The 17,298-nt window shown below is 53.1% G+C and overlaps 1 protein-coding gene across 6 annotated transcripts in view; it reads right to left on the bottom strand.

Annotated features, from left to right (window-relative positions):
- SIK1 (salt inducible kinase 1) overlaps nt 1-17,298 on the bottom strand; it is a 29,111-nt gene that overhangs the window by 8,204 nt on the left and 3,609 nt on the right. For 5 of the 6 annotated variants that reach the window (XM_073564712.1, XM_073564715.1, XM_073564713.1 and 2 more), the window contains 11 exons: nt 14,519-14,663; nt 14,329-14,445; nt 13,552-13,615; nt 13,316-13,477; nt 10,936-11,060; nt 10,267-10,390; nt 9,925-10,127; nt 9,717-9,842; nt 9,507-9,596; nt 9,276-9,414; nt 8,966-9,193 (listed from right to left, as the gene is read on the bottom strand). In XM_073564712.1, coding sequence (XP_073420813.1) covers nt 8,966-9,193; nt 9,276-9,414; nt 9,507-9,596; nt 9,717-9,842; nt 9,925-10,127; nt 10,267-10,390; nt 10,936-11,060; nt 13,316-13,477; nt 13,552-13,615; nt 14,329-14,445; nt 14,519-14,663 — 1,523 coding nt within the window. Of the gene's footprint in view, nt 1-8,965; nt 9,194-9,275; nt 9,415-9,506; nt 9,597-9,716; nt 9,843-9,924; nt 10,128-10,266; nt 10,391-10,935; nt 11,061-13,315; nt 13,478-13,551; nt 13,616-14,328; nt 14,446-14,518; nt 14,664-16,612; nt 17,054-17,298 lie in introns of those variants that run through there. The other variant, XM_073564716.1, reaches the window with a different exon arrangement.

Genomic DNA, 17,298 nt, shown 5'->3' with positions numbered 1-17,298 from the left:
TGTCCGTACACACTGTATACACACACAGACTACACACACTGTCCGTACACACTGTATACACACAGACTACATACACTGTCCGTACACACTGTATACACACAGACTACACACACTGTCCGTACACACTGTATACACACAGACTACATACACTGTCCGTACACACTGTATACACACACAGACTACATACAATGTCCGTACACACTGTATACACACACAGACTACACACACTGTCCGTACACACTGTATACACAGACTACATACACTGTCCGTACACACTGTATACACACACAGACTACACACACTGTCCGTACACACTGTATACACACAGACTACATACACTGTCCGTACACACTGTATACACACACAGACTACATACAATGTCCGTACACACTATATACACACAGACTACATACACTGTCCGTACACACTATATACACACACACAGACTACACACACTGTCCGTACACACTGTATACACACACAGACTACACACACTGTCCGTACACACTGTATACACACACAGACTACACACACTGTCCGTACACACTGTATACACACAGACTACATACACTGTCCGTACACACACACAGACTACATACACTGTCCGTACACATTATATACAATGTCCGTACACACTATATACACACACAGACTACACACACTGTCCGTACACACTATATACACACACAGACTACATACACTGTCCGTACACACTATATACACACAGACTACATACAATGTCCGTACACACTATATACACACAGACTACATACAATGTCCGTACACACTGTATACACACACAGACTACATACACTGTCCGTACACACTGTATACACACACAGACTACACACACTGTCCGTACACACTGTATACACACACAGACTACACACACTGTCCGTACACACTGTATACACACAGACTACATACACTGTCCGTACACACTGTATACACACACAGACTACATACAATGTCCGTACACACTATATACACACACAGACTACATACACTGTCCGTACACACTATATACACACACAGACTACAATGTCCGTACACACTATATACACACACAGACTACATACAATGTCCGTACACACTATATACACACACAGACTACATACACTGTCCGTACACACTGTATACACACACAGACTACATACAATGTCCGTACACACTATATACACACACAGACTACATACACTGTCCGTACACACTATATACACACACAGACTACATACACTGTCCGTACACACTATATACACACACAGACTACATACAATGTCCGTACACACTATATACACACACAGACTACATACAATGTCCGTACACATTATATACACACACAGACTACATACACTGTCCGTACACACACATAGACTACACACACTGTCCGTACACACTATATACACACACTGTCCGTACACATTATATACACACACAGACTACACACACTGTCCGTACACACTATATACACACCATACACACACACTGTCCGTACACACTATATACATACCATACACACACACTGTCCGTACACACTATATACACACACTGTCCGTACACACTATATACATACCATACACACACACACTGTCCGTACACACTATATACATACCATACACACACACTGTCCGTACACACTATATACATACCATACACACACACTGTCCGTACACACACACTGTCTGTACACACTATATACATACCATACACACACACTGTCCGTACACACACACTGTCTGTACACACTATATACATACCATACACACACACTGTCCGTACACACACACACTGTCTGTACACACTATATACATACCATATACACACACTGTCCGTACACACTATATACATACCATACACACTGTCCGTACACACTATATACACACACAGACTACATACAATGTCCGTACACACTATATACACACACAGACTACACACACTGTCCGTACACACTATATACACACACAGACTACACACACTGTCCGTACACACTATATACACACACAGACTACATACACTGTCCGTACACACTATATACACACAGACTACATACAATGTCCGTACACAGTGTATACACACACACAGACTACATACACTGTCCGTACACACTGTATACACACACAGACTACACACACTGTCCGTACACACTGTATACACACACAGACTACACACACTGTCCGTACACACTGTATACACACAGACTACATACACTGTCCGTACACACTGTATACACACACAGACTACATACACTGTCCGTACACACTGTATACACACACAGACTACACACACTGTCCGTACACACTGTATACACACACAGACTACACACACTGTCCGTACACACTGTATACACACACAGACTACACACACTGTCCGTACACACTGTATACACACAGACTACATACACTGTCCGTACACACTGTATACACACACTGTCCGTACACATTATATACACACAGACTACACACACTGTCCGTACACACTATATACACACACAGACTACATACACTGTCCGTACACACTATATACACACACAGACTACATACACTGTCCGTACACACTATATACACACACACAGACTACATACACTGTCCGTACACACTATATACACACACTGTCCGTACACATTATATACACACAGACTACACACACTGTCCGTACACACTGTATACACACACAGACTACATACACTGTCCGTACACACTGTATACACACACAGACTACACACACTGTCCGTACACACTATATACACACACAGACTACATACAATGTCCGTACACACTGTATACACACACAGACTACATACACTGTCCGTACACACTGTATACACACACAGACTACATACACTGTCCGTACACACTGTATACACACACAGACTACATACACTGTCCGTACACACTATATACACACACAGACTACATACACTGTCCGTACACATTATATACACACAGACTACATACACTGTCCGTACACACTGTATACACACACAGACTACACACACTGTCCGTACACATTATATACACACAGACTACATACACTGTCCGTACACACTGTATACACACACAGACTACACACACTGTCCGTACACACTATATACACACAGACTACATACACTGTCCGTACACATTATATACACACACAGACTACATACACTGTCCGTACACACTATATACACACACAGACTACACAAACTGTCCGTACACACTATATACACACAGACTACATACACTGTCCGTACACACTATATACACACAGACTACATACAATGTCCGTACACACTGTATACACACACAGACTACATACACTGTCCGTACACACTGTATACACACACAGACTACACACACTGTCCGTACACACTGTATACACACAGACTACATACACTGTCCGTACACACTGTATACACACAGACTACACACACTGTCCGTACACACTGTATACACACAGACTACATACACTGTCCGTACACACTGTATACACACACAGACTACATACAATGTCCGTACACACTGTATACACACACAGACTACACACACTGTCCGTACACACTGTATACACACAGACTACATACACTGTCCGTACACACTGTATACACACACAGACTACACACACTGTCCGTACACACTGTATACACACAGACTACATACACTGTCCGTACACACTGTATACACACACAGACTACATACAATGTCCGTACACACTATATACACACAGACTACATACACTGTCCGTACACACTATATACACACACACAGACTACACACACTGTCCGTACACACTGTATACACACACAGACTACACACACTGTCCGTACACACTGTATACACACACAGACTACACACACTGTCCGTACACACTGTATACACACAGACTACATACACTGTCCGTACACACACACAGACTACATACACTGTCCGTACACATTATATACACACACAGACTACATACAATGTCCGTACACACTATATACACACACAGACTACACACACTGTCCGTACACACTATATACACACACAGACTACATACACTGTCCGTACACACTATATACACACAGACTACATACAATGTCCGTACACACTATATACACACACAGACTACATACACTGTCCGTACACACTGTATACACACACAGACTACACACACTGTCCGTACACACTGTATACACACACAGACTACACACACTGTCCGTACACACTGTATACACACAGACTACATACACTGTCCGTACACACTGTATACACACACAGACTACATACAATGTCCGTACACACTATATACACACACAGACTACATACACTGTCCGTACACACTATATACACACACAGACTACAATGTCCGTACACACTATATACACACACAGACTACATACAATGTCCGTACACACTATATACACACACAGACTACATACACTGTCCGTACACACTGTATACACACACAGACTACATACAATGTCCGTACACACTATATACACACACAGACTACATACACTGTCCGTACACACTATATACACACACAGACTACATACACTGTCCGTACACACTATATACACACACAGACTACATACAATGTCCGTACACACTATATACACACACAGACTACATACAATGTCCGTACACACTATATACACACACAGACTACATACACTGTCCGTACACACACATAGACTACACACACTGTCCGTACACACTATATACACACACTGTCCGTACACATTATATACACACACAGACTACACACACTGTCCGTACACACTATATACACACCATACACACACACTGTCCGTACACACTATATACATACCATACACACACACTGTCCGTACACACTATATACATACCATACACACACACTGTCCGTACACACTATATACATACCATACACACACACTGTCCGTACACACACACTGTCTGTACACACTATATACATACCATACACACACACTGTCCGTACACACACACTGTCTGTACACACTATATACATACCATACACACACACTGTCCGTACACACACACACTGTCTGTACACACTATATACATACCATATACACACACTGTCCGTACACACTATATACATACCATACACACTGTCCGTACACACTATATACACACACAGACTACATACAATGTCCGTACACACTATATACACACACAGACTACACACACTGTCCGTACACACTATATACACACACAGACTACATACACTGTCCGTACACACTATATACACACACAGACTACATACACTGTCCGTACACACTATATACACACAGACTACATACAATGTCCGTACACAGTGTATACACACACAGACTACATACACTGTCCGTACACACTGTATACACACACAGACTACACACACTGTCCGTACACACTGTATACACACACAGACTACACACACTGTCCGTACACACTGTATACACACAGACTACATACACTGTCCGTACACACTGTATACACACACAGACTACATACACTGTCCGTACACACTGTATACACACACAGACTACACACACTGTCCGTACACACTGTATACACACACAGACTACACACACTGTCCGTACACACTGTATACACACACAGACTACACACACTGTCCGTACACACTGTATACACACACAGACTACACACACTGTCCGTACACACTGTATACACACAGACTACATACACTGTCCGTACACACTGTATACACACACAGACTACATACACTGTCCGTACACACTATATACACACACAGACTACATACACTGTCCGTACACACTATATACACACACAGACTACATACACTGTCCGTACACACTATATACACACACAGACTACATACAATGTCCGTACACACTATATACACACACAGACTACATACAATGTCCGTACACACTATATACACACACAGACTACATACAATGTCCGTACACACTATATACACACACAGACTACATACACTGTCCGTACACACACATAGACTACACACACTGTCCGTACACACTATATACACACACTGTCCGTACACATTATATACACACACAGACTACACACACTGTCCGTACACACTATATACATACCATACACACACACTGTCCGTACACACTATATACATACCATACACACACACTTACCGTACACACTATATACACACACTGTCCGTACACACTATATACATACCATACACACACACTGTCCGTACACACTATATACATACCATACACACACACTGTCCGTACACACTATATACATACCATACACACACACTGTCCGTACACACTATATACATACCATACACACACACTGTCCGTACACACTATATACATACCATACATACACACTGTCCGTACACACTATATACATACCATACATACACACTGTCTGTACACACTATATACATACCATACATACACACTGTCCGTACACACTATATACACACACAGACTACATACACTGTCCGTACACACTATATACACACACAGACTACATACACTGTCCGTACACACTATATACATACCATACACACACACTGTCTGTACACACTATATACATACCATACACACACACTGTCCGTACACACTATATACATACCATACACACACACACTGTCTGTACACACACACTGTCTGTACACGTTCTACACACACACACACACACACACACACACACTGGTCGTACACACCACATACACACATGGCTGCTGGATGTCCTATGTGATGTAGACCTACAGTAATGACCTCGTACATGAAGGCCGTGGCAGGGCTGGGTTTAGTGAGAGCAGCTGAAGCGCTGGACAGGAGAGCTGCTCACCAGATCTCCACTCCTGGGTGTGGGTCACACTGTGAAATGGGGCCTGGTAGTCTGACACACGGTCTGTGGGGGTGCAGAGCGCAGGATTGCCATGGTATGGACTGTTAACCTTATGTCTCACTTTACGCCGGGCTGTACTCAGGGTTTCCTGTGATGCGATTTATGAGGAGTGAAATTAACCAGCCGGACTTTTAAATAGAAACATTTCCCATGATGCCTCATCCTGCCCCCGAGTAGCAGCATTACAGTATCTACATACACAACACGCAATATGCACACGCGCACTCGCCTTCATATGTACAAGTGTTATTAATTTATTTTCATCAATTAAGAAAACACAAAATAAATGAAGAGAAATGTAAATCCGCCATTAGTATTCAGTGAGCGCCCGTCACGGTCATCACTTCCCATGGGTCACCTGTCACTTGTACAGTCAGGGATATTGAAGAACTAGATTATGGCCCGATGCTATCACATCGGGAGGATGCGACAGCATCACACCTCTTGCCATGTTAACCCTCAACACACACACACTCCTCTCACCTTTCACCATCTCCACTCACTCTTTCACTCCACATACGACCCCTTCTCTCACTCCGTCTCTCATACTCACGCCGTCATCGCCGCTGCTCCACGATCCCCGACATCTTCTTCCGCCGGCGCCATCCTGGATCCAGACGTTGTCCACGCCGGCGACATGTTCTTGCGGCGACGCCATCTTGAATATCGCGGGATTTCACGAAATCCAAGATGGCGTCGCCGCAAGAACATGTCGGCGGCCTGGAGAACGTCTGGATCCAGGATCACGGCGGCGGAGGAAGATGTCGGGGCAGCGACGATGACGGTGTGAGTATGAGAAACGGAGTGAGAGAATGGAACGTATGTGGAGTGAAAGAGTGAGTGGACGTGAGTGGAGGTGAAAGGTGAGAGGAGTGTGTGTTGAGGCGGTGTGGTGTGTTGAGGGTTAACATGTGCGTGTGTGTGTGTGGTGACGTCACCGGTTACAACTGGACGGAAGTTGTTACAACCGGAAGCTGCTTAGGGCATTTATTATTATAGATTATAGTCGAGTGCATTAGAAACCAATTTACCGAACAGGTGGTAATCAGCAACAAGACACAAGGTAGTTATACTGCATCAGCCAGATAAAACACGAGATTTGTGCTGAAAAGAAATGTCAGCGGGTCTCTGGAATCAGGAGTAAGATGGGGAATATTGGGCTGTAGCATAAGCAGATTGTTCCTGAAGGTCTGGAGAGCGGTACAATAATGAAGGTCGGCAAGAACAGTAACGCATGGAGGATGGTCCGTCTGGTTTGGGGCTGCAGTTCAGCAAATGGAGACGGATACTTTTTAGGATTAATGGTGTCCTCATTGCTGAGAAATCCCAACTGACCCTGACCCATCATGTAACGAGGACAAGGCGTCTGATCGGCTCCAGATTTATTCTGCAGCCGGACAACGGCCCCTGATAACCAGCTAAAGTATGGTAGTATTCTGCTACAGATGGATCTGGATAAGTTGGGAACTTGGGCGGAAAGGTGGCAGATGGGGTTTACCAATGATAAATGTAAGGTTATACACATGGGAAGAAGGAATCACTATCACCATTACACACTGAACGGGAAACCACTGGGGAAATCGGACTTGGGGATCCTAGTTACTGATAAACTTACCTGGAGCAGCCAATGCCACAGGCGGTCACCAGACACTGAGGGGGGGGGCGACAGGCGGTCACCAGACACTGAGGAGGGGGGGGCGACGGGCGGTCACCAGACACTGAGGAGGGGGGGGGGACGACGGGCGGTCACCAGAAACTGAGGAGGGGGGGGCAACGGGCGGTCACCAGACACTGAGGAGGGGGGGGCGAAGGGCGGTCACCCGACACTGAGGAGGGGGGGGGGCGAAGGGCGGTCACCAGACACTAAGGAGGGGGGGGGGGGGTGACGGGCGGTCACCAGACACTGACCTGATTTACATTTCCCTTTTCTTCACTTTGTATGTTGCTAATTGATACAATAAACTATTAACCCCTCGTGTTCTTTGCAGCCTTTTCCCACACCGGCTTAGAAGGTTTGCACATTAGTTGCCACACACTGACACATGAGTAGTGATTAGGGGAGGGGATTATCGGGGGTCTGCCCCCAATCTCAGAATGAAGCCCCCAGTCTATAACCAGTAAGGACTCACCTAGTGTCAGGTAGGTGTCGGATGCTCGGCGCCCCTCCTGGAAGGTGACGGGCAGGAGACGATTGGGAGAGAGGACTCCCTGATGCTGCAGGACTGGAGTAGCGGACTGGGTACTGAGGGGCGCCGTGGGGCATGGGTTAGTGGCGCCCAGCAGTGGATGGAGGCCGGACGGTCTCAGACAATTCTCTAGACTGTTACAAGGGGAAGGTGTGGAGGAAACAAGAATATCTGCAAGAGGAGGGAAATCCATAAGTGCACACAGCAACACGGCCGAAAAGCAGCACAGAGGAATCCAGCCGCTGCCTGGTACCTGGGGTCACGAGGCTGGGACGCCGGCTCCTCAGGATCTTCTCATACAGCAGCCGGCCCTCAAGTAACGAAGCTTCCAGCACTAGAGGAGGACAAGGGGGCGACACAGGAACAGACAGCTCTCCGAGACACAGCAGAGACTGCGACAAGAGCAGAGGAGGCAAGTAAATGGCGGACGCAGGTGCGAGCATATGATCTATGTGTGTGGGAAATATCAGGTCAGATCCCTCACCTGCAGCGTACCACTGAGCTCACAATCGTAATCTGTGCCCGTTGCCCGCTGCTGACACAAGAGGGACAAGCCGGCTGAGGAGGAGGAGGCCTGCAGAGGAGAAGACCGTGGATCAGAAATGCAGCATTGGACATGTCCCACCCCCTCCCCCCTCCAGAGTCCCAACCGTCCCCCTCCAGAGTCCTGACTGCCGCCCCCCAGGGCACTTACCTTCCCACAGGCCAGTGAGGCTTTGGTTTCGGCTACTGGGGACTGTCCAAGCCGCGACCCCTGCAGCCGCTCCACCAGGAGGTAGTAGATGGCGGCATAATGATCATAGGCGTCGTGCTGCAGAGCCTGCGAGAGCAAGACAAGCATCACTCTGGGACTTAGCGCTGCCATGAGGAGTCGCACAGAGCCAGATAGTACAGCCACTCACCTGCAGGGTGCGCTCTCTGTCGATGCCCAGACTCTGCATGATGGCCAGAACTTGTATGCAGGGCTGGGGTGCCAGATGGTTGGAGTGCAGGGTGGGCTCACGGGGGGCTGCACCCTGGAACCAACGGTGCTGTCGAATCTGTGCAATGCTCAGCCGCTTCGCTGGGTCGACCACCAGCATCCGGCGCAGCAGAGACTCACAGTCTGGAGGCGACAGCACAAGAATCAGTTAATGGGGGATAAGGTGGAAAACCATGGAGGGCACATCAACCCCAACCCTCCACTAGGACCAACACGTAAAGGACATGACAGCCGCTACTGTCCACATCAGCCAGCCACTCACCTTGTGACATGTAGTATGGGATTCGAAAGCGGCCATCTAGAACCCTCTGCCGCACAGCCGGGAGGTTCGGTCCATCAAAGGGAAACGATCCACAAAGCAAAACATAAAGGACGACCCCCAAACTCTGAGGAGAGGAAGAGACGTAACTTAAGCCAGCAGCTCCAGAGGGGGCCCAAGCCAGCACCTCCAGAGGGGGCCCAAGCCAGCACCTCCAGAGGGGGCCCAAGCCAGCACCTCCAGAGGGGGCCCAAGCCAGCACCTCCAGAGGGGGCCCAAGCCAGCACCTCCAGGGGGGGGCCCAAGCCAGCAGCTCCAGGGGGGGGCCCAAGCCAGCAGCTCCAGGGGGGGGCCCAAGCCAGCAGCTCCAGGGGGGGGCCCAAGCCAGCAGCTCCAGGGGGGGCCCAAGCCAGCAGCTCCAGGGGGGGGCCCAAGCCAGCAGCTCCAGGGGGGGGCCCAAGCCAGCAGCTCCAGGGGGGGGCCCAAGCCAGCAGCACCAGACGTGGCCCAAGCCAGCAGCACCAGTGGTGGCATGGCGGATGCCAGGATGTGTGTAACAACTTAATATACCAGGTATAGATACACTATATACATAGCACCCAACACCGGGGCAATATCTACGCACCCCCGTATAGCGTACATCACATTCCCGCCAAGTCACGCAGGACTCACCCAGACATCCAGTAGAGGCCCCTCATACTCCTTTCCCTGGAACACTTCTGGGGCAGCATACGGGGGGCTCCCACACCAGGTATTGAGGGGCCGACCCTCAATGTAGAAGTTACCGAATCCAAAATCTGCAGAGAAACATTAAGAGTCTTTGTTACAACCTGTTACCACTTGTGCCATCATCCTCAACGCCCTCTGTCACCAGGGCCCGAGCTACTCCCTCCTCAGGGCCGCCCTCACCAGTCCTGTCCTACCACCTCTTCAGGGCCACCCTCACTAGGCCCCATTCTACCACCACCTCACAGCCACCCCCTCAGCAGGAATAAGCTACCTCCTCCTCAGGGCCACCCTCACCAGGCCGACCGGTTATGAGCTCATTTTCTGCTCCACCAGTTGAGAGTTCTCCTTCCGCTCTCCCTCTGGTGGTGTCAAGAGGTAGTGAGGTTGGTTTAATTGGTAGTGATCTGCCACCTGGTGAGGAGGATAACGATTTGCTCTCTGGAGTATCAGACTGGATATAAGACAGCCGACGCCCTATCCGGGTGCTGGTGATTCAGTCTGCTTCTCAGGTCTTGGACTCAGCTCTGTTCCAGTCTTCTCAAGTTAAGTTTGTTTTTGCTAATGTTCACACTTGCCTTTGTTGGTCAATTCAGTTTTTTGTGTGGTCAGCCAGCCCGGCTGGGCTGTGCTGTGCTGAATTTCCACTCTTATTTATCTGTATTTGCCAATTTGCTTTTTTTTGTCCCTTATTAGATTGGCCTCTTTTTGCTCTGTCTCAGAATATTTCAGAGTGCTGATATAGTGGGAGAAGTCTAGCGACTTCAGGGTTAATTTTGCTATCAGATGTGTTGGACATTATTTTTGGTAGGGTGTTTGGCAGATTGCAGACAGTGTCTTTCCTTTCCTGTCCTTTCTAGTTAGTATGGCCCCATCGTTTGCTCAGCCTATTTTCCTGCCTTTGTATGTGCTTTCATCTTGTTTCACCGTCAATACATGTGGGGGGCTGTCTTTCCTTTGGGGTCTGCTCTGGGGCAGTTAGTTTTCCTCTTTTCCTGCTTTAGGCTTATTTAGCTCTCCGGTTGTGACGAGGCGTCTAGGACCAATGTAGGAACGCTCCACGACTGCTGCTAGTTGCGTGTTAGAATCCGGGTTCTGCAGTCTGCATAGTTACCAACTTCTCTGGTTTTCTAAGACTTAGCTTGTGTTGTTTTTTTTTTCCTCGGCGACCCATTCATAACACCTACCTCCTCTTCAGGGCCATCCTCACCATGGCCAATCCTACCCACTAATCCTCAGGACCACCCTCAGCAGGCCCTGTCCTACCACCTCCTCAGGGCCACCCTCACTAGGACTCATTCTACCACTTCCTCACGGCCACCCTCACCAGGGTTGAGGCTACCTCCTCGTCAGGGCCACCCTCACCAGGGTTGGGGATACCTCCTCGTCAGGGCCACCCTCACCAGGGTTGGGGATACCTCCTCGTCAGGGCCACCCTCACCAGGGTTGGGGATACCTCCTCGTCAGGGCCACCCTCACCAGGGTTGGGGATACCTCCTCGTCAGGGCCACCCTCACCAGGGTTGGGGATACCTCCTCGTCAGGGCCACCCTCACCAGGGTTGGGGATACCTCCTCGTCAGGGCCACCCTCACCAGGGTTGGGGATACCTCCTCGTCAGGGCCACCCTCACCAGGGTTGGGGATACCTCCTCGTCAGGGCCACCCTCACCAGGGTTGGGGATACCTCCTCGTCAGGGCCACCCTCACCAGGGTTGGGGATACCTCCTCGTCAGGGCCACCCTCACCAGGGTTGGCGATACCTCCTCGTCAGGGCCACCCTCACCAGGGTTGGGGATACCTCCTCGTCAGGGCCACCCTCACCGGGGTTGGGGATACCTCCTCGTCAGGGCCACCCTCACCAGGGTTGGGGATACCTCCTCATCAGGGCCACCCTCACCAGGGTTGGGGATACCTCCTCGTCAGGGCCACCCTCACCGGGGTTGGGGATACCTCCTCGTCAGGGCCACCCTCACCAGGGTTGGGGATACCTCCTCGTCAGGGCCACCCTCACCGGGGTTGGGGATACCTCCTCGTCAGGGCCACCCTCACCAAGGTTGGGGCTACCTCCTCGTCAGGGCCACCCTCACCGGGGTTGGGGCTACCTCCTCATCAGGGCCACCCTCACCAAGGTTGGGGCTACCTCCTCGTCAGGGCCACCCTCACCAGGGTTGGGGATACCTCCTCGTCAGGGCCACCCTCACCAGGCTTGAGACTACCTCCACGTCAGGGCCACCCTCACCAGGGTTGAGGCTACCTCCTCATTAGGGCCACCTTCACCAGGGCCTGTTGGTCTCACGGTACCAGCCCGTCCTACCCCCTGGCTCACCAGCCAGCTTGACGTCCATGCCCTCGCTCAGCAGCAGGTTCTCTGTCTTTAGGTCTCGGTGGACAATGTTCTGGGAATGACAATACTCCACAGCGGACAGGATCTGCAGGAATTTGGCTCTGGCTTCCTCCTCAGACAGGCGCCCGCGGACGGTCAGGTAATCTGCAGGACACACCGGGGTCAGACCGTGACATAAAGTAGGTCTGTGCTACCAGCAACACCGGCGCCACACTCACCAAATAACTCCCCATTTTTGGCGTATTCTGTGACGATATAAATCATATCTTTGGTCTCCATCACCTGCAACAAGAGAGAAGAGTAATGGCAGCGAGGGGCGGAGGGCAAGGGGAGCGGCGCAGAGGGAGGGCGAGGGGCAGAGGGAGGGGCGCAGAGGGAGGGCCAAGGGAGCGGCGCAGAGGGAGGGCGAGGGGCAGAGGGAGGGCCAAGGGAGCGGCGAGAGGGAGGGAGAGGGGCTCATCTGAAGACAGAGGGGCACAGTACGTGGGGGAGGTCATGCGAGGCAGCACAGTACGTGGGGGAGGTCATGCGAGGGGCGCAGTACGTGGGGGAGGTCATGCGAGGGGCGCAGTACGTGGGGGAGGTCATGCGAGGGGCGCAGTACGTGGGGGAGGTCATGCGAGGGGCGCAGTACGTGGGGGAGGTCATGCGAGGGGCGCAGTACGTGGGGGAGGTCATGCGAGGGGCGCAGTACGTGGGGGAGGTCATGCGAGGGGCGCAGTACGTGGGGGAGGTCATGCGAGGGGCGCAGTACGTGGGGGAGGTCATGCGAGGGGCACAGTACGTGGGGGAGGTCATGCGAGGGGCGCAGTACGTGGGGGAGGTCATGCGAGGGGCGCAGTACGTGGGGGAGGTCATGCGAGGGGCGCAGTACGTGGGGGAGGTCATGCGAGGGGCGCAGTACGTGGGGGAGGTCATGCGAGGGGCACAGTACATGGGGGAGGTCATGTGAGGATGGTGAGGGGACATACAGCGGTACGCTCCACGTCCCTCACCTGGTAGAGGCGGATGATGTGGGGGTGGCGCAGGCGTTTCATGATCTCGACCTCCCTATACGTCTTCTCCAGGTTGGCGCGGTCCAGTCGCGTTTTATCGATGATCTTAATGGCGACCTGCGAGGAGGAGGAGGGTGAGAGGCCGATGACCCCGCTGCGCCCCTCACACCCGGCCCTTGCACCCCACTACCTGTGTGTTTGTCACTCTGTGCCTCGCCAGTTTCACCACCGCGAAGTTGCCTTTGCCGAGTGTCGCCCCAATGTCGTAAAAGCCGACCCGGAGGGGTCTACGGCCAGCACCCCCCGTCACACGGCCGTCCCCGAGAATCACCATCCTGTAGAGGGAGAAGGAGAGTCAGGGGGTGCTGGAGCCACAACGGGGGGGGGGGCACCGGAGCAAGAACAGGGGGGGAATTGGAGCCAGAACGGGGGGGGCACACTGGAGCCACAATGGTGGGGGTTACTGGAGCGACAACGGGTGGGGGGCACCGGAGCAACAATGGTGGGGGAGTACTAAAGCCACAACTGGGGGGGGCCACCGGAGCAAGAAAGGGGGGGAATTGGAGCCCTAACGGGGGGGGGGGGGGGGAACTGGAGCCACAGGGGGGGGGCACACTGAAGCCACAACGGTGGGGGGGGTACTGGAGCCACGAGGGGTGAACACTGGAGCGACAACGGGTGGGGGGCACCGGAGCAACAATGGTGGGGGAGTACTAGAGCCACAACTGGGGGGGGCCACCGGAGCAAGAGAGGGGGGGGGAATTGGAGCCACGGGGGGGGCACACTGAAGTCACAACGGTGGGGGGGTACTGGAGCCACGAGGGGGGGCACTGGAGCGACAACGGGGGGGGGGGGGGGCACTGGAGCCACAATGGCGGGGGGGGGGGGGGGTAGGGCACTGGAGCCACAATGGTAGGGGGTACTGGATCCAGAACAGGGGGGCCACTGGTGCCACAACCGGGGGGGGCCCTGGAGCCAGAACGGGGGGAGGGGAGATTCGTGGTCTCTGCCTGATGTATGCAGAGGTTTCACTATCTCTCCCTCATGGGGGTCTCCCCTCTCTGTCTCCTTCCCGGGGTCCTCCCCCTCTCTCTCACTACCGGGGGTCTCACCTGTCTGGGGGATCTCCCCTCTCTCACTCCCGGGACATCTCCTCTCTCTCTCACTCTCCCCTCTCACTCCCTCTCGGCGGTCTCACCTGTCTCGGGGGTCTTCCCTCTTTCTCCCTCCTGGGGATCTCACCTGTCTGGGGGTCTCCCCCCTCTCTCTCCCTCCCGGGGGTCTCCCCTCACTCTCTCTCCCACCTGTCCGGAGGTCTCCCCTCTCTGTCTCCTTCCTGGGGGTCTCACCTGTCCGGGGATCTCCCCTCTCTCTCTCCCTCATGGGGGTCACCTGTCCGAGGGTCTCTGAGCTCCCGCTCCTCCTTTCTCTCCCGGGGGTCTCCCCCCTCTCTCCCCCTCCCCCTGGGGGTCTCACCAGTCCGGGGGTCTCCCCTCCGTCTCTCTCAACCTCCCGGGGGTCTCACCTGTCCGGGGTCTACCCTCTCTCCCTCCGGGGGTCTCACCTCCGTCTCTCTCTCCCTCTCGGGGCTCTCACCTGTCCGGGGGTCTCCCCTCCCTCTCACTCTCCCTCCCGGGGCTCTCACCTGTCCGGGGGTCTGCCCTCTCTCTCCCTTTCCCTCCTGGGGGTCTCACCTCTCTCCCCTGTCTTGGGGGTCTCTCCTGTCTCCCTCCGGGGGTCTCACCTGTCCAGGGGTCTCAGCTCCCACTCCTCCTCTCTCTCCTGGTGGTCTCCCCACGGTCTCTCCCTCCCTCCCAGGGGTCTCTCAGCTCCCGCTCCGCCTCTCTCCCCCGGGGGTCTCACCTGTCCGGGGGTCTCCAGCTCCGCTCCTCCTCTCCCTCCTGGGGGTCTCCCCTGTCTAGGGGCCTCTCAGCTCCCGCTCCGCCTCTCTTTCCCAGGGGTCTCCTCCCTCTCTCCCCTGTCTCGGGGGTCTCTCCTGTCTTCCTCCCGGGGGGGGTCTCACCTGTCCGGGGGTGTCTCAGTTCCCGCTCCTTCCCTCTCTCCCAGGGGTCTCCCCCCACTTTCTCTCCCTCCGGGGCTCTCACCTGTCTCGGGGGTCTCTCAGCTCCCGCTCCTCTCCCTCCAGGGCTCTAACCTGTCCGGTGGTCTCTCAGCTCCCGCTCCTCCTCTCTCTCCCGGGGGACATGCCACTCTCTCTCCCTCCAGGGCTCTCCCCTGTCTCGGGGGTCTCTCAGACCCCCGTGAGAGGAGCGGGAGCTCTCACCTGTCCGGGGGTCTCTCTCCCTCTCTCTCCCGGGGGTCTCCCTCTCCCTCCTGGGCTCTCACCTGTCCGGGGGTCTCTCAGCTCCTGCTCCTCCTCTCTCTCCCGGGGGTCTCTCTCCCTCTCACCTGTCTCGGGGGTCTCTCAGCTCCCGCTCCTCTCCCTCCGGGGCTCTCACCTGTCTCGGGGGGTCTCTCAGCTCCCGCTCCTGTCCATCCGGGGCACTCACCTCTCTCGGGGGTCTCTCAGCTCCCGCTCCTCTCCCTCCGTGGCTCTCACCTGTCTCAGGGGTCTCTCAGCTCCCGCTCCTCTCCCTCCGGGGCTCTCACCTGTCCGGGGGTCTCTCAGCTCCCGCTCCTCTCTCTCCCGGGGGTCTCCCCTCTCTCCCCTGTCTCGGGGGTCTCTCAGCTCCCGCTCCTCTCTCTCCGGGGCTCTCACCTGTCTCAGGGGTCTCTCAGCTCCCGCTCCTCTCTCTCCCGGGCTCTCACCTGTCCGGGGGTCTCTCTCTCTCTCTCGGGGGTCTCTCAGCTCCCGCTCCTCTCCCTCCCGGGCTCTCACCTGTCCGAGGGTCTCTCTCTCTCTCTCTCGGGGGTCTCTCAGCTCCCGCTCCTCTCTCTCCCGGGCTCTCACCTGTCCGAGGGTCTCTCTCTCTCTCTCGGGGGTCTCTCAGCTCCCGCTCCTCTCTCTCC

Source organism: Dendrobates tinctorius, unplaced genomic scaffold (assembly GCF_039654945.1).
Source record: "Dendrobates tinctorius isolate UK_male_01 unplaced genomic scaffold, ASM3965494v1 ptg000475l, whole genome shotgun sequence".
Taxonomy (NCBI): domain Eukaryota; kingdom Metazoa; phylum Chordata; class Amphibia; order Anura; family Dendrobatidae; genus Dendrobates; species Dendrobates tinctorius.
This window is presented reverse-complemented; position numbering and strand designations above follow the sequence as displayed.